The 26,674-nt window shown below is 45.2% G+C and overlaps 1 protein-coding gene across 1 annotated transcript in view; it reads right to left on the bottom strand.

The window, feature by feature from the left end:
• The window catches only part of ehmt1b (euchromatic histone-lysine N-methyltransferase 1b), a gene marked incomplete at both ends in the record, with an annotated part of 35,164 nt that overhangs the window by 6,096 nt on the left and 2,394 nt on the right, over positions 1-26,674 (bottom strand). Inside the window, 19 exons of the mRNA XM_080017712.1 lie at positions 100-270; positions 1,604-1,758; positions 2,753-2,857; positions 3,319-3,420; positions 3,865-3,987; positions 5,291-5,397; positions 5,551-5,633; positions 5,842-6,060; positions 7,936-8,177; positions 8,871-9,154; positions 10,284-10,409; positions 10,767-10,869; positions 11,785-11,856; positions 12,751-12,912; positions 13,779-13,915; positions 14,131-14,317; positions 14,430-14,614; positions 14,741-14,941; positions 15,090-15,180. Of these exons, the coding sequence (XP_079873838.1) occupies positions 100-270; positions 1,604-1,758; positions 2,753-2,857; positions 3,319-3,420; positions 3,865-3,987; positions 5,291-5,397; positions 5,551-5,633; positions 5,842-6,060; positions 7,936-8,177; positions 8,871-9,154; positions 10,284-10,409; positions 10,767-10,869; positions 11,785-11,856; positions 12,751-12,912; positions 13,779-13,915; positions 14,131-14,317; positions 14,430-14,614; positions 14,741-14,941; positions 15,090-15,180 (2,855 nt within the window). The remainder of the gene's footprint in view (positions 1-99; positions 271-1,603; positions 1,759-2,752; positions 2,858-3,318; positions 3,421-3,864; positions 3,988-5,290; positions 5,398-5,550; positions 5,634-5,841; positions 6,061-7,935; positions 8,178-8,870; positions 9,155-10,283; positions 10,410-10,766; positions 10,870-11,784; positions 11,857-12,750; positions 12,913-13,778; positions 13,916-14,130; positions 14,318-14,429; positions 14,615-14,740; positions 14,942-15,089; positions 15,181-26,674) is intronic.

Genomic DNA, 26,674 nt, shown 5'->3' with positions numbered 1-26,674 from the left:
GTTTAGGATTAAGAATCACGAGTGGGCAAGGTTTTTTTTATTATGATATTTGATATGATGATGTGAAATTATGATATATGTAGGCATTTGGGTTCCAACCTGTGGAGGATTCTCTCCTTCCCCTCCAGGCAGCTGGCGCTGCGGGCCTGCCGCTCCCTCCTGCTGGCCTGCAGAGCCAGCCAGGCTTTGGAGCTGTGGCTGCAGCAGTCTGGTGGCGTCTCTCCTTCCCGGTTCTTCATGGAGACGTCAGCGCCTTGGGAGAGGAAGAGCCTGAGAAGAGGAAGAGAAAGAGACCAATCAAGAACAAAGCAATAAATAAATACACATTAGCAATAATAATATAGTAATGATAATACTAATATAATTACTTTTAAAAAAGTAAAAAAATTAAAACATTATAAACCACACTAGAAAATAGGCCCCAATGGGCAAAAAATGCACCCATTTATAGAGCAAGAGAAAGACACTCAATGCATTGAAATTTAGCATTTTAAAATTTTAATTGCATTGTTTTGTCCAGGGTTACACAGCCCCCTAGGGGTACTCAAGGAATTGCAGGGGGACAGCAGAAAAAATATTTCAGCCATACATATACATTTTTTAAAATGTATTAATGTCAACAAGAAAAAATGAATGTATTAAATCATTCAATAAAATTCATAAAATTATCTGTGTTGGGTGGAAGTGCCAGTCCTAAAACTGCTAAATTGTTGTTGTTTTTTTAAATAACAATAATAAACACCTCTTCTCACTCTCGTTCACTGGACGTCCTCCTTCCCTCAGCGTGCATTAAACCAACTGAATCAAATCAAGCGACTCGAGACGGACCTTTCCTCACGAGCGGCTCATGCACCAGGAACAACCGGAGCAGCCGCTCGGCTGCGGCGACAGCCATGGAAACGCAGTCGGCACAATGTCGGAAATACCGTCAGACAATAGATAAACAGTTGATCAAATCTTCTTGCTTTACCTTGACATTTTTCCGTCTCTTGCTATCAGATCCTTTTTAAGAGTGCGTGAGCACTGTATCGGGCGTGAACATTTGACAGGCACAGAATCAGATGCAACTGATATCTGACACTGACCGGGCCGGTCGATGGGTGAATCTCACGTTCTATGTGTTAACGTCTCGGTCACCTTTTTGTGCTCGATTGTTACTCCCCCACTTTGCCATTTTACCTCAGCAGCGCAGCCTCACTCCCCGTGGATAATAAAGTACCGCCGGGCTGCGTACCCGTGGATGTTGGGTGGAGAGAGAGGTCCCGCAGCATCAGGTCCAATCAGAGGGACGTAGTAAATGCACAATATTGTTTATTATTGATAGATTTTTTTCCCCAAAATTAATAACAATAATATATATACATTTTCCTTTTGTTTTTTTGCATCGTTTCAGCTAGCATTTCGTACCTACGTATTTCAACCAAGAATTGCGTGGTTGGTACGCAAAATGCATGTGGGTTGCCAGGTCTGTCTTTCTGGCGCCAGTGGCAGACTCCGCCACCAACAACAGGACGAGCACACGGAGGGGCGCATGCGTAACACAAAACACACTGAATGACAGTGTGTATTTATTTTATTTTTTTCCTTCCCCCCTCAAACTCACGTGACACACTCCAGCCGGTTTTCCCGGGCGGCGATGTGCAGCGGGGAGTCTCCGTGGACGTTGACCGCGTGGACGTCGCCGTGCGCGCTCAGGAGCAGCTGCGCGATCTCGACGCTGCCAGAGAACGCCGCCCAGTGCAGGGAGATGTTCTCCTCCTGCCGGAAAAACACGTTCAATGAAAGACGTTGGACCAAATTATCAATTTTGCATCGTTATCAACTATTAGCCCTCTAACACGCAAACTGTGAAATAAGACGACCCAGGCAGTTTGTTGTGAGCTTCCGGTTTCAAAAAGCATGTCCTAAAACGAGCCGTTGATTAGAATAAGAACCGCCCTCCATCCGAGCGACTCCGCCCACGGCTGGAGTGCGGCCGGACCCGCGGAGCCGACAGAGCACGGCAAGTGCTCTGTCGGCGGCAGAGACCAGCACAAATCTTTTAAAAGACAGAGGAATTGATATCGGCTGGCTGTGACAAAAGCGCAGAAGAGAGAAATGTAAGTATTTAAAAAATAATTCTGCTGTGTTTCTTTCTTTCTTTCTTTCCTTCCTTCTGTGCGTGTCTGTGCGCGCTCGTGTGTCCACGTTAGGTCGGCTGTAGTGTAGGCTGCGTCCCGCGATCCACTTTGCGTATCTCCGAACAAAACCGCAGACGTATTTATCTTCCTACGTTTCCGTAATTGGATGAAACAAAAAAAAAAAAATGCCCGAGCCCCGCCCGGCTTTGCTCCGGACACCGCGATGAGAGTCAGAGCAAACCTTTAAATGAGGCCTTGTAGATCTAATATGAGTGAAGATTCAGACATTGAACTGCTTAATAACCGCCTCAATTTGTTCCGAAACACATTTCGGTGGACTGATACGGTGAAATCACCGACAGTTTACGGACAAAACACAACAAAACCAACGAAACGGAAGCCGTGCTCCCACCCCAGTGGCTCACAGAACAGGCACGGCCCGTTTTTCGGACAGGACGTGCGTTGGAACGGTTCGAATGCATCATCCGAGTGGAATTCTTGGCAAAAAACTTTAAGAACAGTCGTGGCGAAGACAAAAAACCCCCTTGACAACATTGTGAAATTTAACATAAAACGAAACACAAAAAAAAAAAATAGACAAAATGAATTCCCGCGATCAAAGACGGACGCACCTTGTCCCTGATGCTGGTGTCGGCGCCCTTGGACAGGAGCAGCTTCACCTGGTCCAGGTGCTTGTACTCTGTCGCCCAGATCATAGCCGTCCACCCTCCATCATCCTGGGGAGGAGGAATCCATTCATTCCCAGAAATACAAACTAAAAACATCGCTCCACATCTTGGAAGCTGGCGAGGCATTTTAAGCAGAAACAGCAGTTAAAGACGCTACGGGGTGCGTGAGGGGTGAGTTTGAAACTGGGATCGGGTTGAAAAAAAAAAAGAAACCTTAGCAATTCCTTGAAGCATCTCTCACTCCAAGCTCTTCATCCTGAGTATTTTATTTAAGCATTTCATTGAAAACCTGTTGCTGATATTTGCTGATATCTGCAAGACCCTCCGTTTCTTTTCGGACCCCTGGGCCATTGCTCTGTGAATACTGTGTTGTAACATACAACGACCCATAACTGTTAATGGGTTCCCACATTGTCACTCAGGTTCACATTGTTCCCTTGAGTCTTGCTTTAAATTGTGAACTGCCACACTGGGGAAACACATTGTTATTCTCCTTTTAAACTACCGACCTGACAGTTGATGTCTATTAATCCCGTGGAGAGAAGGTGCTCGACAATGTTGTAGTGACCGGATTTTGCGGCGAGGTGGAGACACGTGAACCCCTCGGCATCCTGGAATAAATGACCCCAAATCAAAACGGCTCAACTGCAAAACAGGATCTGAAGGACTTCATTCCGCCAGGTGCATTTACATGTACTAGGACGTTGTCAGGGTGATTATTGGTGCATATCTACGGATGATTGGCATAAAAAAAAAAGAGCTTAACAGTCCGAGAAAAAATTAAATACTATCGCCAAATACAAATAAATAGCTGAAAAAAGCCAAACAAGAAGATTCAAATATATAAAATATACAGCATATACAACGCTATCCTATGCACAGGACAGGTTATTGGTATGGGTATACATTATTGTTAATAATTCTATGTATTTACTAGGTTGTCACCGTTAGCCGTAGAGCAGGCAGACCTGTGGAAATGCTTGAAACGCTTCACAAAAGTGAGATCATGGGATGATATATGAGGCGCTACCGCGGTCAGTGTATTTTGGCCTCACCCTGTGCGTGACGCTGGCTCCTGAACGCAGCAGGTAGCGCACCGACTCCATGTGGTCGTTCTCACAGGCCTCCATCAGCGGCGTGCGCTGGTCGTCGTCGCACATGTTTAGATTGGCCCCAGCCTGAAACGGCCACACCGCAATCACACACGCGTGTCGGCGCTCAGAATCACGCGTGTCTAGAAAAGTCCACTCTCCCCGTGGGACGATCGACAAACAAAACACACCGGGTTCAAGGTGGGATCCCAACACAAAGCAAAGGTTAAACATAATCCCACAGAATAAGGAGTCGAGGGGCTCAGTCTTCCTTTGTGGTGCCAAAAGTAATCTGCAGAAATGAGCTAAGAGCAGGAGCTAGAGGAAGGTAAAGGTACGCTTCAAAAGGCTATGTCTGCTCTAGTCCTAGTACAGGGTCTAGTCTACTGGTCTCAGCCTACTACATACAGTATGCCTAGTCTACTATGTTAGGCCTAATCTACTATTTTAGTCCTAGTCCACGCCTAGTCTAATCTATGCCTAGTCTCCTGGTCTATGCCTAATCTACTACTTTAGTGTTAGCCTAGGCCTAGTCTAGTCTAGTCTATATCTAGTCTACGCCTAATCTACTATTTTAGGCCTAGGCTACGCCTAGTCTTGTCTATGCCAAATCTACTATCTTAGGCATAGTCTACTCACATATGTCTTGTCTAGTCTATATCTAGTGTGTACTAGTCTATGCCTAATCTACAATTTTAGGCCTAGTCTATGCCTAGTCTACTCGTCTATGCCTAACCTACTATTTTAGGCCTAGGCTACACCTAGTCTAGTCTATGCCTAGTCTACTAGTCTATGCCAAATCTACTATCTTAGGCATAGTCTACGAGCATATGCCTAGTCTAAGTCTATGTTTAGTCTACAAGTCTATGCCTAATGTACTATCTTAGGCCTAATCTACCATTTTAGGCCTAATCTACTATTTTAGGCCTAGCCTACGCCTAGTCTAGTCTATGCCTAGACTACTAGTCCATGCCTAGTCTATCCCTTGTCTAGTTTACTACTCTAAGTCGACTGTACTAGTCTTTGGTTTAGCCTACAATATAAGCCAGTGTCTAGTACAGTCTACTTGTCAGTCTAGTCTTTGAACATAAACTGAACATTTGAAATCCCACGAGTCACTTTAAAGTAAACTTAAATCACAAATACAATTGCAGCCGCAACATGGAGTCACCCTAACCCTGATTACAAATGGCCGGTATGTGTCAGCTATAAAGCAGCTCTAATAACCATCACTTTGCTGTGCAAGTTTTCAAAGTCATATGACGCAATGACCACAGTTCTAAAAAGGCCAAATAGAACTTTGGATGGCACCCGAAAATATGCTTTTCTTCTTCTTTGTCCAATCCCTGTCACTGCATGCCAAAAATGGGTATAAATGACCGAGCCTCACTTGAACAAGCATGTGGCAGATTTCTTGATGGCCCGCCTCCGCTGCAGCATGGAGTGGTGTGCGCTTATTGTGCGTTTCCATCTTGAAATTGGGGTCTATGCCGTCCACTGTGATAAACATGGAAGAGAATAAGTTCGTCAGAAATAACCAGGATCCGTTATACAGTGAAACAGTGAAATGAAAGCCATTGGTTTTAGGAGAAACTGGGTTACCGAATGTACTACTGGGGTAAATTAGAACTCTGATAAACTATAACATACCCAGCATAAGCAAAACCTTCTTGAGTTCCCCTTGTTTTGCCGAGATATAAAGCTGCTTCGGGTGGAACCGCAATTTCTTAGGCCTGTTAAGAACAACATTATATAATAAATATATATAAATAAATATATAAAATACGTACAAATATATATATAAATAAAAATATACAGAAATATACAGTATATATGAGATGAAAAATAAAAGACCTCGAAACAGAATATGCTTATATTACTCATGAAGTTTGCGCATAATTTTGGCCGGAGCAGAAATGGCCCTCTGGTGAGAGGCCTTACTTTTCGGCGTCCAGGGCCAACAGAATGCTCTCCAGGGTTTCCTTGGGCGGTCCCGCGGCCACCGCGAGCGCCACCGGGACCCCCGTCCCCGCCGGCGCTGCCCCCGCCCTGGCCCCGCCGGGGAGGAGCGAGCCGTCCAGGCCCGGTCCAGGACGCACGGACGGCAATGAGCTGTCTGCTCTGCCGCTGGGCTCAGCACTCTGGGCCAGAACGGAAGAACTGGAACGAGAGAAGACAAGAACGTGTCACTATGAATGACTAAGATCTGGGCAAGATTACAACGCAGGACAGTTCTGCAGTCCCAGCCCGCATGAATCAGTGTTCACTTTGGAAGCTATTTTAGATTTAGTCTTCGTCTGCAGATGTCTTTAGATGAGAATGGTGAGAAGTTATCATCCTTCATAGTTTTAGTTGATGAAACCTCATTTCAGTGTCGTTTTAGGCAGATTTGAAGGTCCACCTTGTTGCTACAGTAAATGCAAGACCTTCCCACCACTTCTTCTCAGGCACAGGGACTCCCGGCTTTGTACTTGACATTTTCTTTAGACAAATAAAGATTTTAAAAAAATTAAATAAAAAAAATAAATAAACAACTCACCACACTTTGAAGGCACTCTTTAATCGCCCCGATACTCAAACCAGCCCGTCTGGCACCAGCAATCATGCCACAGTCGAAAAACACTGAGATCACATGTTCTCCTTATTTTGATTAGTGAAGTGAACATTAACTGAAGCAGCTGACCCGTATATGAATGGTTTTATGCATTGCACGGCTGCCACACGATTGGCTGATTAGATAATTGCATGAATAAGTAGTAGTACAGGTGTTCCTAATAAAGGGCTCAAAATCCCAGGCGATATCTAGTCTCAAATTGCAATGGAAGAGTATATAGTCATTGTTATTTTCTATCCTATTTTTTCCCCCCAATCGTGCAGTCCAATAACTTCACCTCTACATACGGAGGCCCCCGATCTCGGTCTCTGTGGCGTCTTTCGAAAGAGTAACATTCTTCAGCTCCTGTCAGTCCTCGCCAACGTACCCATTAGTTGTAGTGACCGCCCTTCCCTCCGGGGCGCCGGGCGTGTCTCTTCTTGCCCGGTTACCCGGTTTAACCGGGCGGCCAACTCTAGGAAGAGTTCTGGTGGTTCCAAACCTCTTCCATTTCACAATTATTGAGGCCACTGTGCTCCTGGGAACACCCAAAGCTAGAGAAATGGTTTTATACCCTAACCCTGATCTATGCCTCATGACAATTTTATCGCGGAGGACTACAGAGAGTTCCTTGGACTTCATGGCTTGGCCCGTAATGCACAGTGCTGCCTTTTTGTTTTGTTTCAGAGAAAAAATAAACAACATCTAAAATAAAAACACAATGTTCTCTATGTGTTCTTGAGAGGAACGGGGACGAGCAGCGGATGGAGATCGTGGACGCAAATTACGCATGGAGAGGGAGACCCGATCCAGACCTCATCTAAGGTGTTCTATAGCCTTCTTTCTCCTCTCTCGTCCCGTGATAAGTGAAATGTGGCTCCGCAGACTCTGCTGTGACTCTGCTCTCACACGAAGCACTTTCACTTTCACTTTCGTAGCCTCTGACTAGGCATTGAAAACACACTAAGTATTTAAAAAAAAAATATATATTTTTTTTTATTTGATGAACGTGAGCCTTGATACGTGAAAATTAAATAAATGGGTTTTATTTCTATTACAAAATAAATAAATAAAATAATAAAAATTAAATATACACAGCGGATGCGGTGCACAAGTAACCGTGTACACCTGAACCGGTATGGGCAGGCTGTGTTACCAGGGCAACCCTAGTTATTGAGTGTAGGCTGATGGGTAAAAACGCCAATAATATCCATTTAAAATGACATCCACAACACAATAAAGTTTACAAAAAGTGAAGGGGTCTGAATACTTTCTGAAGCCACTGTATATATAAAATCCGAGGCAATATCTCAATGCCTCATATTACAATATCAAGAGTACATTGATATATTGTTATTTTCTCTCCTATATTTGCCAATCTCTGCGGTGTCTTTTGAAAACACAACATACCCTGCTTCCCGTCAACATCCTCGCCAACGTACCCGCCAGTTGTAGTGTCGGCCCTGCCCTCCGGGGCGCCGGGCGTGGCCGGTCCCTGTGCGCCGCCGGCCAGGGGAGCGGTGGAGGTGGAGGTGGTGTCGGCCTTGGCGATGGTTACCTCCTTGGCCTTGCCGGCCTCCTCCCCGCAGTGTGGGCAGAAGCTCTGTCCTTTCAGCACCGAGGCACAGGCGCGGTGGAAGCGGTGGGATATGCTGAGGTCTGGTTGGCACTCCATGAAGGTTCCCTTCGCAAGAGAAGAGGGAGAAATCGCTGAGAACCCCGGAAGCCACGCTGGGGGACACCGACTCCCAGTATGGATGAAAAATGTGTCCATTTAGTGGACATTGCAATCCAGTTTTCAGCTCCATGATGCACATCATCGTGTTTTTGGTACCGTGGGATTATACAAATAAATACAATTTTGTACGCAATTCTTTTTTTTTTTTTTTTTTTTGACGCCATCATCACATTTTCCGAGTTTGACCCACAAAACACAGCAGTTGTTTTTTCCATTTTAACCAACAATTGAACTACAAACATTTAAATTTGAAAAGCTTCACATTACCCAGACTTTGTTTTATATCCCAGGGGGTTATTCATTTCTCTTTAATTTTATCATTTGCCGTGTTTTAATATATAATTTCATGTAAACAGGCTTGTTTGTCTTAGCGACTGGCTGGCTTCTAAGGAAAAAGGAGAACAATAGCCGCTTATTTGTGAAAATGCCAATAAATACATTTTAATAATGATTATTTTGTGTTTCTCTTCTCAATAATCAAATATGGGCGACAACTCAATGCACTTTTTAAAAAGAAACTTTTACTTTAGGGATGAATTTGGGTACGTTTTAAAAGTGTGATTGATGATTGTAATCGTTCGACAGCCCTTACACACAGCACATATCGCCACACCCGCCAGCGCACCGAGGTGTACTCACGGCCCTGCAGAAGAAGCCGCAGCCGGGGCAGCACTGGTGCTTGACCATGCCGTTCCTGTGGTCCTCGCACAGGACGAGCAGCTGCACAGAGTTGGAGGGACGCATCATTTCGTGTTTGAGGACGGCGACCTGGCACCGCGTCAGCTGCCCGTCCACACTCTCCGTGGCCATGCACTTCCTGTCCGCCAGGATCAGGATCTCCCGGCTCTTGGGCGTCTCCATGCGACAGCTGCAGAGCGGAAGCTCCTGCACGGAGTCATCCTCCGCCGACGGCCTGGACGAGCCTGTGGAGGAGGAGGAGGTTGACATTTAGTTAGATTCCTTGGTTAGCCTTTACTTACATTTACATTTACATTTAGTCATTTAGCAGACGCTTTTATCCAAAGCGACTTACAATTGTTCAAACACCGACGGACGCAGCCATCAGGAGCAATTAGGGGTTAAGTGTCTTGCTCAAGGACACTACAGCATGCTAGCAGGAGGAGCCTGGGATCGAACCAGCAACCTTTAGATCACTAGACCACCAGCTCTACCGCCTGAGCTACCATCCCCACTTAGTAGGTACTTAGGTACCTTTACTTTTTGCTCATTGAGTTCCACCATATTAAGGACATAAAATACAACTTTTATTGACATTGTAACATAAACTTTCAGGTAGACGGTGTCAATATTCCTCAACCTAACTGACAGAAACTTATTTTATTTATTGCATTATTATTTCCAATGCTGGGTTACAACTGCCCCGAAATTTTGATGCAAACATATGAGTTTCACAAAAATATTGCAAAATGCTCAAATAATTGTCATCAGAAGACGATGTTCAAGTTCCAGTTAAGATGAGGTGTTAATTGTGAGAGCTCTCATCATAATTTCTATATAATCTATTTGGACCTCCCTCCATACTGTGATGTAAATAATACCCCAAATAAATAACACAATAGATACTCAAATTTACATCAATATGTAATACACAACCTGGAATATCTGCACTTTGATCAGTACTGCACTGCAGGCGTTGAAGACACAGGACGAAATACCTTAATTTTGCCTCAATCTGCTGCTTATTGGCCAAATGTGAATTGTAACACGTACGATTAGTGATGAAAACATAAAATGAAATAGAAAATGCTGTCATCATGAGAATTTGGGGACATAAAAAGCTCCCGTGGGCCAAAAAAGGTCAGGAATCCCTTGACTAATATGTCAAATATTGGAAATGGTATTCGTTCAATATACAGAATATGTATACATATAGCTCCCTTCCTGTGAGTTTGACTCACAGGAAGGGTAGGTACACGTTTCCTTGAACATTGTACCGATTCATTGTTCTACGCATTTCACTTTTCATGCCAACCCCCCCCCCCCCCCCCAAAAAAAAAACAAATCATATTTTCCTTCATCGTGAAACCTAACCTGTGTTTTTTGTAGAAAGGGGACTCTGTGGAACCCCAACAGGCTCCTGGTGGATGTCTGTGTACGCTCCGCCATTGTCCGCCGGGGCCTGGGTGGCGGTCTGGGACGGACCTTGAGTTTCCGGCCCTGGCGGGAGGTCAGCGTTTCATGAGAGGTCAGAGGGCGAAGGAAAAACAACAACAGATGAGATGTTTGGGGATGCTTCAAGGTGAATAAATAAGAAATCATCATGACTAGATATTCATGCACATGATTGGAAAAAAATCAATACCCGACTTTACCCAATTCAGCATGCTTTCTTTATGGCATTGATTTGAGATGCATTTGTCTATCAATGGGTGCGTCTAAAAGACAAACAAATTAAAAATAATACCAGAAGGCGCATGCAGGACCTCTAAGTCACATTCCAGCTCGAGGGAAAATCTATTCATTCACCCAAAAAAATAATTCCGAGATCTCCAGTTCACAGGGTCAACCATTTACCTTTGGCCTTAATCTTCCTTTTCCGTTTCCTGGATGGCCTGAGCCACGCACTGTCGCCCTTGGCTTTCTTCTTCATCTTCTTCTTGAGGCTGGATTCCGAGCTCTAAGCAGAGAATTGAGAATTTGAATTCCACAACAGTCCATCCTTCATTTTGTTTGCGAAAACATAAATATATATATATTTTTTTTGTTTTAAATCAAGATAAAGCTAATTGGCCAAAATCTGTTTCTCCTGAAATAATCAAAAAAAACGTTCCAGCCGTGATCCAAAGCAAGCCGCTCCTATCCTCCTAATTTTGCTAAAAATGCCTCAACCTTCACGGTAACAAGTTTAACCACAGGATTCCACAGAAAACAGGTTCTCTGAGAGAGGTGATAGTTCCCAGCATGCTTGTTCTTGAGGAAAGTAAACCTCAGGCGTGTAAAGTGTCTGATGAAAGATGGGTTTCTTTTTAAGTCAACAGACTTGGTGTCCTCTGGTGGCCGTGGTCATCCCTCAGGCAGGAAGCTCGGTGAGATTTTTCGGGAAAAAAAATCTAATAAAATACCAAGAATTCCTCTCTAGGGATTGGTTGTTTTTCGAATCCCCGAAGACTTCCCTTACAAGGCTGTGGTTAAAAAATAATAACAATAACAATATCATAACAAAACAAAAGAAAAACGATCGTCTCTTATTAACTTGGACTGTGTGAGCGTGAACAATCTGGATTCAAGTTTCCAAACCAGGAAACTTATTTTCTTGTAAACATGTCACTTTGCACCGAGAACGATGAATCACAAGTTCCAAAAAAAATTGATTATTTGCGGTTTGTTTGTCATGCTTACTCTGAAGGAGTTACGTTGAACCGCCTCCGTTTTAAAACTACAACTCAGGTAAATAATTACGCACTGAGCCGCTTCACAACAGAGCTGCCCGCAATCTCCCAAGTGGAAGACGTCATTGATTTCTGAATGAACATCGGCTGTCTTTTTTTGGCATAGTGGAAAAAGAACAACAACAAAAAAACACGGATCTCACCAAGTCTGACTCCATGCCCTCCTCTTCGCCTTCTTCCTCTCCTGATTCCTCCGTCTCTTGTTCGTCCCCCTGCTTCAGCCAACAACACAACAAATAAACAGATCAGAACTGAACTTTTTCCACTCACGTTGTCTTCCCCGCGCTGTTCTGTTGATGTTTACATCGGCACAGGCTCATTTTTATCTTATTGGGGAAGAAAACAATAATGCAAAGTCATTATTAATATTATTATTCATATGCCTTCTGGCTTCCTGACTTAATCTGCAACTTTCAGAAAACGTGTTTAATGTATATTTGTACTGGACTAAATGACAAAATCAACCTTGAACCAAGCGCAAATATTTAATCTATCTAACGCGGCGGTGACGCATTCCCTGGTTGTCCCACAACATAAGGACACAAGTAAACAACGCCACATAGATGTTGGGCTAAATGTATCCTGAAGTGAGTTTAGTACAAAATATTCCACTCTTTATTAAATGCATCTTGTTACTATTTGATGACCTTTTATTGTAAGGAACTTTGAGTTGCATGTCATGTATGAAAGGTGCTATACAAAGAAACATTATTATTATTATTATTATTATATAGTTAATTTCATTTTTCACTTCAGATAATTTTGGTTACTACAATAAAAGCACATTTAGCACAGAGAATTGACAGAGTAATAGTGTCCCAATTAATTATGGAAGAAGTGCAGCAAAAGCACTAATACAGGCAGACAACTGTCAGGGCATACTTCTAATCAAATACTGTGTACATGTACAATTGAGGTATTTGTGCTTCACTTGTGTAATTAATTGTGCAATTAAGGGATTTATACTTATATTACAATATAACATATTTTACATTACATTTATCCATTATCCAAAATAAATCATCTTTGAATGTCATAGCAAATGTATTTGTTCATAGGAATAAATCACATAATGTACAGAAGTGAAATTGAAACGTCCTTTTTCCAACCTGAGAGACGGGTTCTGACGCGCTGCCCGTGTCCTGGAAGGAGTGGACGTTTCCGTCTGGAGGGGGACGACAGTCGTCTTCCTCAGAGTCCTCCATGTCCTCAGACTCCTCTTCGGAATCGTTCTCTACTCTGTCTCCATTTATAGTTTTTTCCTGCTTAGGCTATTTGGAATAAAAATAAAAAACAAAAAACATTAATTGAGAGGATCATAACCCCAATAATCTGCTAAATATAGCACAAATTGCGCCGGTTAACATTTAAAATCACCAAAGTTGACTTAATTTTTTTGCCCAGAGAATCTTTGCCAAGTGCAACGCAACGACATGGGGGAAATTTTGAGAAAAGCGATTCTCAATCTTTTTAAAATCAAGGACCCTCCATTCATCATCATTTAGGCCATTTGATATGATTTTGTCTCTGGGACCCTAATCCCAAATATGTTTTTTTTATTCTTCGGTGTGATTTGGTATCCATATCTTAGTTAGGGAGATGACAGCGAAAACGATGATCGAAACAGTCATTATTGTACATAAAGGTGACTTAAGGCTCAGGCTAGGCCCAGACCTCACATTAGGAAACCACTGCATTAAAACAAACTAAAACACAGCTTTACAAATTAGACTTCACTGCCCGATGTTTTCTAAGAAGACATTTTCAATCAAATAGCCCGAAGTACAATGGGCATTTCATATCCCCCATGTAGCTGCAAAGCTATTAAAGGATAATAATAATAATAATAATAATAATGGGTCTAATAATACAATGGTGATTAAGCGATACAACCAGAGCAGAGCACAAAGTTTGACTTGCGCCGTGCTCTCGTGTCGTGTGTGAAGTAGTCGTTCCCTGTACCTGTTGTGAAGCACTTGAGTTACTTCCTTAGTTGTCGGCACGTCTCTGCACCAGTGCCACCCGTTCCTGCATATTTAAAGTTACTCTGATCTTATGTCCCTCTCTCCAATACAAGGGGTTTTGCCGAACCGGCGTCACCCTCATACCAATCTTATACACAGGAGGAGCAAAAGACCTGTTCACTCTTGGTCGAGCTTTGCAGATGGTTAAACATTTCCAGGACAGTCAGCTGCTTCAGCACTTTGGGCTTCTTCTTGGGAACGAGGCTGTATATTCCCATCTTCCTCTTCTTTCGACGCGACGTCAACACCCCTGAGTGTGATGTGAGAGCACCGGAGGAGGGGGAGTAGGGGGGGGACACAACAGTAATTTTAGAATAAGACAGCAGAGAGGTTTCAATCGGTTCACCACTTTCATTGGAACTAAAAGAAACGTCCCTTTTAGGTTTCACACGGACATCCGTCTCCTACTACGGTGGGCTGGGTTGAGTTAGGTGTGTTTGGTCATTTGACTCAGCGGTATCTAACCTAGTTGGAGCTTGGCCGGAGGTGCTGGTGACTCCGATGGAGCTGCTTGGGTCGAGGCTGGCGTCTGCGCTGGGCTCTGAGGTAGCTGGTTCTGCGGAGGGGGCTGCGTGGGGGCGTCTTCCGCCACAGCCGTTACGTTGCTTTCCACTTTGGCATTGTTGGCTTCTCTCCGTTCCCTGTTGAGAAGCTGCGGAGGACGACAACCATGTTACTAGACAAACTCATGTGGAAATCCTCAATCATCCCTTTAGTGCCCCTCACGAGTACTTCTAGTCTGGTTATGGTTGGCTGTTCGTTACCTTTTGTGCCAGGCTGACCGCGGGTCTCGACATGGTCTTGCGCGCTCGATGTATTGTGACCAGCGGCGGAGTGGGGGCGGGAGAGGGGGCCAAGCCATTTTTAGTCTCTGATGTCCCCTGGCCCGAGGCGGTCCCTGCACCGATATCAGTCTGTAGTGCATCCAAACTGTTGCCGTGGCCAGATCCTGAGGACAGAGGGGATTTGGCGGCTGCATGTCCCACTATTGTAGAGCCCAAAGGCGATGAAGTCCTGTGTGGGGAAACTCCTCGTTCCGCCGCCGTTGATGAACTTCCTTCCTGTAGCTGCTTACTGAGAATAAGTCCATTGCTTCCAGTAACAGCCCCGTTCGGCGCTTGTACATCGGGCATTCCGTTCTCGCTGACCAACAAGTCGGTACCAGCCGAAAAGCTGTGAGCGGTGCCCTTGTGTCCGTTATCAACCTCCGTGCCATTGAGCATCGACTCTGGTTGAGGAGGAGTGGCGAGCCTGGCGGCCCACTCCTGATCACTGTCTGCAAAACATGTCAGAAAGTACGAAATGCTTAATTATTCAAAAACAGGCCTAGTACTTGGTCATACTGAGTTGAAGACCTTTTAAGATTTAAAGGAAGTGCAGACACCCCGGTTAAGTTTAAGAGAGCAGCTTTTCCCCCCACATACCTCCTCTCTCTTCTCCATCGTGAGTGGGTTCCATTTTCTCATCTGTCGTGGACTGGCATTTGCCTATACCTCCCTTGGCCAGACCAGTGGGCTGATTGAAAGGGGAGCATAGGAAAGAGCAAGAGCATAGGAAAAGTCAGCCCAATGTCTTAAAATTTTAAAATGTCCCATCACTATTTTATGATTTACAAAACAACATTTAGGACAAATACTTCCAATGCTGCAGCTCGAACAGCGCGATAATGGTGGATGCTTGCTTGTCTGAAGCCTATTTTTCTTGAACAGCTTAGCACCAGCTATTAGGTCTCTGCTGCTTCAAAGAAATCTTACTTAACCACCCACAGACTGCCTTTCCATCACAGGCATCTGAGGTGGGAGCTGATTTCATGGCCAAAAACAACCCCCTCCCGCAAAAATAAAATAAAAAAAAACACACCCCGCATCACCCCTTTTCTTATTTCACTCGGCGGTTCTGCTTTTCCATAAGCGCGGGCGTAATACACCTTTTATACTAACTCAGGGGAGCAACTGCTTCCAAGGGAGTCACAAAAAGAGGCCCATCCTTTTTTCTCTGCCGGGCTAGTGGAACAACTTCACAGAGAATTCCTTCAGCCTCACTTTTTGTTCTCCGAGGGAGAATGCGGTCTCGGTCTTTGCTGGTGTCTACATTATCCATTTCTCCACAACCCGAGAGCGGCCATAATCACAGAACCCTGAGGTTCCTATGAGATCATGGAAGGCCACTATTAAAAGGCTAACTATGACCATTTGTAAAGATTGTCATCACAACAGCTTTAAGGTAAAGTAACATAGAAAGTGATTTTTGACTTGTTCGGGATAGATCACTAATCAAAACACCAGGTAGAGTCACACATACTATTTGACATCCGGGAGCTCTCAGGGGCTCCAACAATGAAATCCAAGGGTGAAGCTGCCCCCCTCGAGAGGCAATCTCTGCTCTCCACACAGTCCTCAAATTCAAACCCCGATGAATTAACAAGATCTGAAAATACATTTAAACCTCTGGCAAACGCGCTTGGCATGTATGGTGATCCGTCTTGAGCACAGACACTGAACCACAAAAAAAAACAAAAAGAAAAAAAAAAAAAAAACGTGAGGTGAGGCCTGCCTCACATGGAGAGAGGCCGGGAGCTTCAACGATCAGACAGTCATCTCTGCGGCTTAAACAGAGAACATCTTAGCAGGCGGCGAGACGTCATGGTGAAAGGTCTCAACTAATGTTGTCAGTGCAGAGATGCCTCCAGCTCTCTTTGGTGGATTTAGGAAAGCCAGAAAATAAGTGTCCCCAGTTCTCCCCCTAGTGGCTCAAAGAGGAACACACACATTGAAGAAAGAAAGGGAGGGGGAGGGGAGAATGAGAAAGCCGTCTGCAGATCTCCGCCATTTCGTAACCAGGCTGTTTACTGACACAGCGTGCCCATTGCACCAGTTTTCCACTAGATGGGTGTTGAAAGGTCAGGATTTTAGTAGCTGGAGCAATGGGGGGGGCAGTTTCATCAAATGTAGATTCAAGTCTATGTACGAATAGTTAAATTCACACACCATGAACCTGACAAGAACATTTATGGAATCTCAATGTGTCCACGGTTGGACTTTCTGTGGTCATACTGAAAATGTCTCCAAAATAGTTTGTTGATGTTGATGAAATTAGCTAGATAGCTTGGAACATAGTAACATATCACACCTACTTAGGCAGGCACGTGATATACATGACAGCCCTAAAACAAGGCTGTAAGCAGGGGATCCAGCAAATCCCCGAAGGACATACTGTCTAAACCAATCTGTAGACCACTGCTTTGGCCTGGAAAGACTTCAAGTTCCAAATGACTTCCCCTATTTCCCCAATTATGCCTATATAAAAAGCAGAACCACTTATTTTTTTTAATTTACAACCCCATCACATTCATAACAGTCTCATGGGAAACAAGTTTCCTGTCCTGTTACAATATCCAGATGACCAATCACAAAACAAACTGAGGCGCTTCGGTCAAACAGAAGATCTGACAGGAACCTACAGTCCCTCCTCAGCTAGTAATCAAATCTCAGACATGAATGAATCTCAGGCAGCGGGGTTACTCGCACATTTCACATTTTTGATCCGTTATCACGGCCCCGTGTTCAACTACATTGCTGGGCACATATCCCCGGCTACATGGTCCGTCCTGTCCTGAGGGTCTTTCATGCATTGTTCAAAAGACCTAGGCCTAGGAGACACAAAAGGAAGGGGATGCCACGTTGGGATGCTCCTAGATCTCCAGGTCAGGCCCCCCCCCCCTTGATCCCCTTTTGCAATTATCTTACCGCTCTTAACACAGCATCTGAGCACCGTCCACAAAACCACAGTCCGTGAAGAGCTCAACTACAACCGGATTCTAGATGTCCGACTTAACTCCCTATACCTTAACTTCACTGTTCCCTGGGTGAATATCTTGATATACCAAGAGTTTGACAAAAACACAAAAAACAAAGCTTTGGTTTGTGCAGATTGAGCAGCAGCAAATGGAAAACATGAATAAAAATGACATCTAACACACCATCATTCTATACAAAGCAGAGTTACAAACCAATCCTAAAAGTAAAACCACCAAGACTCATTCTAGCCCAGACTCAAGCTTCTGAATCTTCTCAGAGGACCATTGAAAAAAACAAGCCAAGTGCAAAAGGAAAGACTAATGCGTCCCTCCCCTGGTAGCTCTGCGCCTTCAGGAAGCATCATACCTGCTTTCTTCTCATGGCCTGCATTGAGAAGGAGAAGAGCGTCTGAGAGGGAGTGTGTGAGTGAGAGAGAGAAAGAGAGAGAGAGGGAGAGAGAGAGGGCTGAGTCTCAAACAGATTTTTCCTCTTTTCCCTTCTCTCCCCGCATGCACAATCACCTCCACGGTCATGTGATTTGGTGGCTCCCTCTGTCGGAGCCTCGCTTCAAAAAGGTCTCCACAGAGCATGCTCAGTGGGTTTGAAATGTTTTTTTTTAACCCTCTAAAAAGGCATCATTGCCAATGTTCCCATGTCGATCTAGGAAGAGGGGGTAGAACAGGGCGCAGGGCACTCCTGTGAAATCGGTATTACAATTTATTCAAGGAGGTTGAGCAGCAAAGGGAGGATTGATGTGGACAACAAGGCTCAGCAATTCTTCTTCTCCATTGGGGAGTTTTTTTGTTTCATTGTGCCTCCAGGCGCAGGGGGAAAAAAGAGAAGTGTACCAACACAATGCTTCTAGGCCATTTGATTATCCGATACTGTGTCTTAACAGGAGTGACCGTCTGGAAGGCCAAATACAATTGTACAGAAGAGGCTGAAGTAAATATTCCTACTGGGAAACTGTGTGCTTAGTATGTATACCAATAAAGCTTGAGTAGCTAAACAACTATTCTAGACGGGCACAGGGTGGGACTTCTATGAGCTGAGCTCCACAGTCATACTACCAAATTTGAGATTTCAAAACAGGAGCAGGGCTCAACGGTAACAGTTGCCTGGTTGCTCTCGGCAACCGAATTGAGTCAATTGGCCACCATTTTGTGGCCTCTTGTTGCCCCCTTTGGCAACCACTTTAACATCAAAAAAGGACTGCAAACCGTCAGTTGAATCGGATTGGCTGTTCAATACAAAGATTCGACTATTCGTTCCTTTTTTTCCCCAGTTCAGTGCCACACTAAACTTCTACGTGAATCTCATGTTTAAAACGCAAGCCTTATGTTTTAATGCCTTTCTTTGTCACCTGCGATGTGATAACATCTGATTGCCAGACAGTCAGAGAAGGTAAAAGTGTACGTCCTGCTCATAGTTGAGTAATAAAATCACAGCGCACTACGGAGAGGCTCTCCTGTCGGGCTGCTGACAGCGCTGTCAGCAGTCAATCACAAGAGGACAGCAGTAGAGCAAGGTTAATACAGTCAGGGTTGCAAACAACTCACTTTTCGGCGTAAGTCGCTTTCGGGAAGCGACGTTGCGTTCACAGGCTCTGAAAACTCTAACCCGTGTCGGAAGTGATCCGTTTATGGGAATTCGGAAAAACCGTCGACTACCACGTGTATTTCAGACATGTTTGAAAGACTGGTATGGCGAATATGGGTAGCTCTCTTTTTTTTTTTACCATACATGCGTTTGCATCACTATAGTCTTTACACTTCGACTTTACAAAAAAATGAAAACTAACTGAAATGATAGTGTATTACAAAACTAACTACAATAAAATAAAAATATACACGACACATCTTTAGTTTTAGTCTTTGTCAATCTGGTCTAATTTGCAAACATCTAGCCCTTACAATACAATTACCAGTTCTAAACTTTGGAGACAGACTGCATTAATAATGAGCATGGCTCAGACCACATCAGGTGAGGAGCTACTTTTAAATGGAAAGATGCAAGTTTGAATTTACCATGTTAGCAACAAGGGGAAAAGCAGCACTGCTGAGATTCTTGTTATATGTGTGGTGAGCATACACTGTACATGTGGGTGTAATTCCGGGATCAGACTACACAAATTCAGCCCGTTTTTTCGTTGGCGACAATTGGGCCCGAATATGAACGTGTGGAACGATGAACGTTGTCTTTACTCTGTGTAGTGTGACATAATCGATGAAGAGTTGTGGGGCGTCTCGGCCCCACGACACCCGATGAAAATCTAGCATGTCCGAATTTTTGGTATTTTCCTTCCTAGTCCTACGACACAGAGTGCTCTCTTGCGCACATACCTGGATGTAAACATACCGGGGAGAAAGAGGGACGCTGCTGTTGCTGTGGGGACTGCTCATTGTTCCGACATCCCAATAGTCCGAAAAAATGTCACGACTATCGATTAATTACAGTACTAATAAGACTTTAATCGCTTAAGATTGTCTTATCGATAAGAACTGAGCAATCTACAGTCTTGTTGCAATTGTATCTCGCGTTTCAAGAACAAAAAAAAAAAAAAACCCAGCCAGAAAGTAGAAGTACTCAATGGAATGACAGGGGGCAGCCCAGTGAAGCAGGAAGTACTAGTTGAAGTAGATGGAGGCTTGCGATGCAGAGGAGGAAACTATATGTTTATTGTTGCTCAACTAATGCTGCATTCAGATGGAATGCGGTAGACGAGAACGGGATAACAGCACTTTCTGAACGGCACTGGGGAGGGAAATAATCCCGGGGGGAGGAGAGGTACGACGGCAAAACGAAACAAGCGATATGTTGCTCTGGTGATGACCCCAATAAAATATCTTAACTAATTTATTTTGGTTCCGTTTATACAGGTACTCCTCACTTAACGACCTACCTGTTTAACCACCTTTCGGACTTACGACCAGCCCTCTGAGCAGTATGTATTGTTCAATACCTCAGTATTCGTTGTCTCAGTATCAAGCTTCTCATCATGCATCTCCGTTCTCAGTCTCAGTCTCGTTCCCGCAGTCTGTCAGTATTCACTACACCAGCGTTCGCAATCGCCGCGCCCCCCTTACCGTGAAACAACACGGGTCCTCGCTTATCGACCAATTCGCTCAACGACCTGGCTGTAGAAACGGAAGTCTGTCGTTAAGTGAGGAGTAGCTGTATATATAAGAATTTTAGTAATGGTTAGTTATTTTTACAAGTGTAACATTGTCCATATCTACACAGAACTTGACCTGCGACTTGAGCGTCTTTATTTTTCTTTTCACAACAAGATCACCCACATCACACAAAGTGCTTCTGGTTGTTGACAGTTTCTTAACCCTTCCCCACGACGACCTAGGAATTCACGCAATGACAGTCGGTCAAGGATCACAATTGTAGTGTTGCCAGTCTCCCAACCGAGACACGGCAGAATCTCTGACATGGTGACCCTCGTGAAAGACAAACATTGTGTAGTCTGGTCCCAGCATAAGAGAGAGAGAGACACAGGCTAATCCAGTTCTTACACCAAAGTTTGCGGGTTAAACCTGAGTAAACCCGCTAATTTTAGGCGACTGACACCTTTCCCATTGCCAGGAGGAATGCCGTTTTTTCCTGATGTGTCACGTTAGACGCCACGAAGGCGTCGGAAAAGGGGCCTTGGCATGGTGTCGGTGTGATTGGGAACAAAACAGTAGAGGAGACAGCAACTTAAACAAACAACGACATAAAACTGGAAAACATTGGGGGGGGGTATTTCGAGCCGTTCAAAAGAATCTGATTGTTGGTGAACGACCCGACAGTACAGTAGAAGCAGCGTGGAGTATCCAGGCTACCGCTGCGCCGCGCACCGGCCCTTCGGGGGCCGCTCTCTGGGAGCGGAGACGCTCCTGAGCGTTGGGGGTGCGGGTTCTCCACTGTGCTCCCCACGGAGCGATCCCCACACTCAAAACATGTCATGGTCCCACACGCAGGAAGAAAGTAAACAACTTCCATTTTGGATTCTAAAAGGGATATGGGATGATCGAATGAAACCGGGGTGTGACCTTTCCGACTGATGACAAACGTGTTGCCGGGTTTTTGGTGCGGTGGGAAAGGGGTATAATTGTGATCAGGCCAAGTGAGACCAGAGGAGTTGGTGTTATCACAGCTCTTGTCTGTCTTGACTTGTGTTTCTTCCCCTCTGAAGATTCAAATTCTGCTCAGTATCAGAATAAAAAATAAACTTCAAAGAATTTTTTTGTTATGAAGCTTTTAAACATAATTTTATGTCACATTTTCATTGTGACGCTGACATAACTGCATAGGTATCTTAATTACTCAAAATATGAGGTGAATAAAAAAGGCAACTATATGTTCAGTTTCGGCAACCAAAAGCTGATGCCTGGTTGCCGGCCTGGCAACCACGTTTAAAAGTCAGTGTTGAGTCCTGTTGATTATGCAGGACGAAGCAGCTTTTGTTCTTGCATACATACAGTGCATGCATTTTGCTTGCACTGTAGAGCCCTGTACGCCCACTGCAGACTGCTGCATCTGCCAAACCCATATTTTTAATGTAGGATGTATGTACATGTAATGTTTGGAGTAACGCGTTTGTAAACCACACACACACACACACACACACATATATATATATACACACACACACACACACAGACATATAGATAGAGATAGGATGCAACGATACACTATGTTATCGAACCGTTCGGTACGGACCCTACGGTTCAATACGCGCATGTGAACCCGCAGTATTACCCTATCACTATAGAAGTCCACTGGACGAGCTGGAGCAGCGCACAGGAGCAGCAAGTGCTGCTTCCTATTAAATCCATGTTAATCCTCTGCTGTGGCTCCATCGGCCACGTCGGTCGTGCGGGGTCGCATTTCTTTATTTTTGCCTGTTTTTTTTTTTTCTGTTTTTCCAACTGCACGCAACTACGCGAGCTATTTCCATAAAAAAACTGGAGATAAAACCAAACAGCAATGTTTAAGTATAGAATGCAATCAATCAAGGTGTCCAGGCGGAAAATAACCCACCGGGGATGGCCCGCCCTCTTTATTACTTTATTACCAACTTCTCTTGAAAGAATCTTCTTGAACGTCTCTTATGTCGGAATGAACTGAACCGAGTCTCGCTGGGTGATGAGCAGTTGTTTTTTTTTTTTGACAAGTTTTGCAGTCTTATGTTGTGTTGTTTGTTTAAGTTGTCGTCTCCTGCCGCCGGCACACGTTTCCTCCTCCATGTAAGAGGTAGCCTATCCTCCTCCCTCGCCGGGAGGTGCCCCGGCTGAAAAGGAGCCCACTGTCACGTCAGGTTCACAAAGCGAAGGCACACACGCACTGGACTGACTGTGAGGCTTTTATTTCAATAAGTTATTTTACTATTATTATTTATGTGTGAAGAATCCTGTTAATACCTGTTCTACACAAAAACAACTCACCATAGCAATGGTTTTGTTTATTTTTTATTGTGAAACTTTTTTAAATATTATATATATATATATATATATAACAAATTGATATTTGAATTATCCACTAGCCTGGACACCTCCCTTCCAATCAGATGAACTTATGCAAATTATAACAACCAATGAACTTTAAGCCGCCCCCCCCCCAGTCATACACACAGAGCGTTACACTAGTTACTTGTGGCAGACTACTATAAAAAAATATTTTACACCTTTTATATTTTTTAAATGTATTTATTAAATATACAGATACTGAAACCATGCGCCAGGCCAACAGAAACATCTGGCGGGTCAACCATGCATGCCACAGTGCAAGCTTGGATAAAGTGGCATTACAAATTTTAAAACTATGGATGCACTGAGCATTCACCAGATAAAACTGTTTTACCCAAAGAAATAGAAAATACTATATTCAGAATGTTGGATATGTGGGCTGAATAAGTGAATTCCATTCTCCCAGCAGTGATTATTGAAGCCATACTGTTTGTGGGCTGGCTATACATGTTCCATGAAAGTGAACAACTGAGTTACAGATTTTTTCGATACCAAATAAGCAAATCTAAGGTCAAGTTTTTGCGTTTCGCCAAAAACCTCAAGGCTGATCTGCTAAGCTTTCAAGAGTAGTAAGCCACAGCCAGTAAGTAATTTTGCAACTACCGTCGAGCGGGTTGAGAATACTAATAGAAGAGAGCATAGCGGGATGATCCAGGGTCGTAAGAACGGGCAGAAAAATGCATTCAAAATGTAAACTTGTATAGGAATATAAAAAGCCGGTGTTCGGAAGCAAGCATGACGCTACTATGTCTGCATTTCTTTCCGTATATGCACTGCGGATCTTCCATCGACTGTTGCAATCTATATTATCCTCTCCCAATGCAAGAAAATTTACAACTTTCTTAGACGACTGCAAGACGTTGAATCGGTGCCGCGTGCACACACTGAATGCAAAGGCAAATCAATTCATGCACGAATAACATGGAAAATATATGAAAAGATTAAAAGTGCTGTATTCAGTTTGGTTGGTATTCAGCGTCAGTGATTTGGCTAGATGCTCATTTTCATTTTGGTTCACGCGGCACCAAATTTCAGAACAAATTCCAAATTTCCAGGAGGCCTCAAGTCAAATCCGAAAATTGAGCTTTGGAATGTTTTTATAGTTTTGAAAGCCCCCCCCCCAGTCGGCCCCCACATCCAGAACGGCATACTAAGTGCTGCATGTCCGAATTATCTTTCTGCGTACCTGCTAACCCTAACCCAGCGTGAATAAAAAGAATGATGCCTTTCAGATATCGTCATAGAGTTGCTCTGCTTCCTTTCAGCGCGTTGGGGGTTGACGACCACATTGACTCGACACTTTCTTGCGGTGTCTCACCCTCACCCTCAGTCTTGTGAGCACTGTTTCTATCTGACCTTCTCAGGCATAGCACCTCTTCCTGGTCCTTTTCCACGTACGGTGGTTTTCCGGACATGGTAAGCACTAATTTGAAGCACTCGGCAGCGCGCTGGTATATCTTGTCTTAATAAGTGCCAAAGTGAATGACGGCACAAGTCCGGCACATGCGGCCTTTTTGAGTTTGTCAACCTGTGTCGTAGGTGAACGGGGGCACAGCCGTTAATCAGTCAATTTGGTTTGAAATCACTCACACTTTCCATTTCCTTCATAGCTCATGTACGGCCACTCAGAATTCGCTGCTCTACGGTTAGCAAGAGCCACCTGAAATGGCAAACACACACAATTGAACCCCGTAGGTCTAGAAGCATGGCATTAATGTTTACTATTTGATGGAATTACTCAGAAACGAAAATCAAACCGTGTTTGTTCAGGAAGCATGTGTACGTGTTGGGATGTGCTGGAATACACCTAGTGAGTCAGGTCCCCCCCCGCAGAGCTTTGGACGGATAAGTAAACAAAATGAGGCAAAATGTTTAAATGTCACCTCTTCAAGTCTAGTTTGAGACGATTTAATGAAGTGTAAGCCCTAATATCTGTAACAGAGCTTTGAGACATTTTTTTTACTTCCATATTGTAATATTAATTAAGGCCGTAAATACAGGCCCTGGTCTGTTTTTCAGCCCCATGTCAGCTGCCGCCTGCCATTGTGTTCAGAATATTACCTTCTCCCATCCCAACAGCGCTCAGATGCCGCGTCCATGACGACCGGCTGGCGGACGGCGCGACGGATCAAGGTCACGGGGACGCTGCGTCCTGCCCAGATTCCGACAAGAAGGTCAACGCCGACGCCCCCGCCGCGTGGCCGCGTGCCACGCGAGCGCGTTAGCCCGACGCCCAAGGCCGCGGGTGGGAGCGACTAGACTAGCTCCCGCGGAACACACCCGGCTGCATCCCAAAAGCCGGAATACCACTCTGACCAATTCGTCGACCCCTAATAACAGATAGTACTGGACTATAGACTGATAACTTTCAAGCATAGGGATGCATTCAATTAAACATAAAAAAAAAAATGGCAACGATGACCACATACATATACATATTGCGTTTGTAGTCTTGGGAGCTCGCCCTGTCATGGCTTCATCATCTCCCGCAGGCGTATAAATCATCCTCCAATTCCGAATGACATAAAAGGCGTCGCAGCGTGGATTCGCGTTGGAGCGGCGATACGACCTCCGCCTCGGGAAGGCGGGGAAAGGCGCGTGGGGCCGGGGCCGCACCGGCCCCGGCGGAGCGGACCCGAGGCCCCAACGCCGACGGTGGCAAAAATGAAAGCAACTTGGCGGAACCGGACGACGAAAGACCGTGAAGAATAAACGAACAAGGCGGCGACAAGGGGTAGAGACGGGCTTCAAAAGCGGCGTCGCGGCACAAAGGAGAACATTCAGAATTTGTAAAGCTCAAAAGAAATCCGGCGCTGACCCGATTCTGATTCTCGACGGGCTGCCGCGGGGGCCGCGAGCCAGCGCTTGGCCCTCCGGGAGAAGTGATGCGCCCGCGGGCGGCGGAGGCGGCGGCGGGGAGGAGGAGGAGGCGGCTCCACCGTACCATTCATACTTCTGCGACGCGGACCCCACGCGTTTCGACCGGGCGGGTCGTTTCAACGGTCCATCACTGCCCCTGGAAGAAGTGTGCCGGCTCGGCTAACTAGCAGCGCCCGCCGCGCCACCCCCGCCGGTGGGGAAGCACAACTTCCGACGCGCTCATAATTAACGCGACCCGACGCGTCGAACCCGTCGCCGGACACGGTTTCCACCCCCCCCCAAAAAAAAAAACAACAACGCACGTTGCATTTGTTTATCTAGGCACCGCTGAAATAATAAAGCTGGAAGAGGAAAGGCGGAGCGGGCTGCCGGGGACCCCGGAGCGAGCATTAGCCGCGCTCCCGCGTCGCCCGCTTACGTCGCGGAGCGCGCCATTCAGCTTCCCGGGCCCAGCATCTTCCTGCGCGTCCAGGCGCCCTCCGGTCCAGCGCCGGGGAGAGAGGGAGGAGGAAGGAGAGCGGGGCGAGCGGGCTCGTCGGGGCTGCCTGCTTTTCTCTTTTTTTTTTTTTTTTTATTATTTTTAATTCCGCGACGAAACCGGCGTTCTCCCGCGGCTCCGCGGGACCCCCGCCGCCGGGGAGCGGAGGGCGGCGGGGAGCGGGGGACGCCTTCTTTCCCCCCCTAAACGGCCGGTAAAACGGTAATTCGGCGAAGAAAGCGCCGCCGCGCACGGGACTCGTACTCACCTCGGAATCCGCCGAAGCCATGGTGCCCCGGAGAGATGCGGGAGCCGCGGACGAGTCGTTCGCGGCG

Source organism: Zeus faber, assembly GCF_960531495.2.
Source record: "Zeus faber genome assembly, chromosome: 17".
NCBI lineage: Eukaryota > Metazoa > Chordata > Actinopteri > Zeiformes > Zeidae > Zeus > Zeus faber.
The sequence above is the reverse complement of the archived record's forward strand: the minus strand, read 5'-3'. Positions and strand labels throughout refer to the sequence as shown.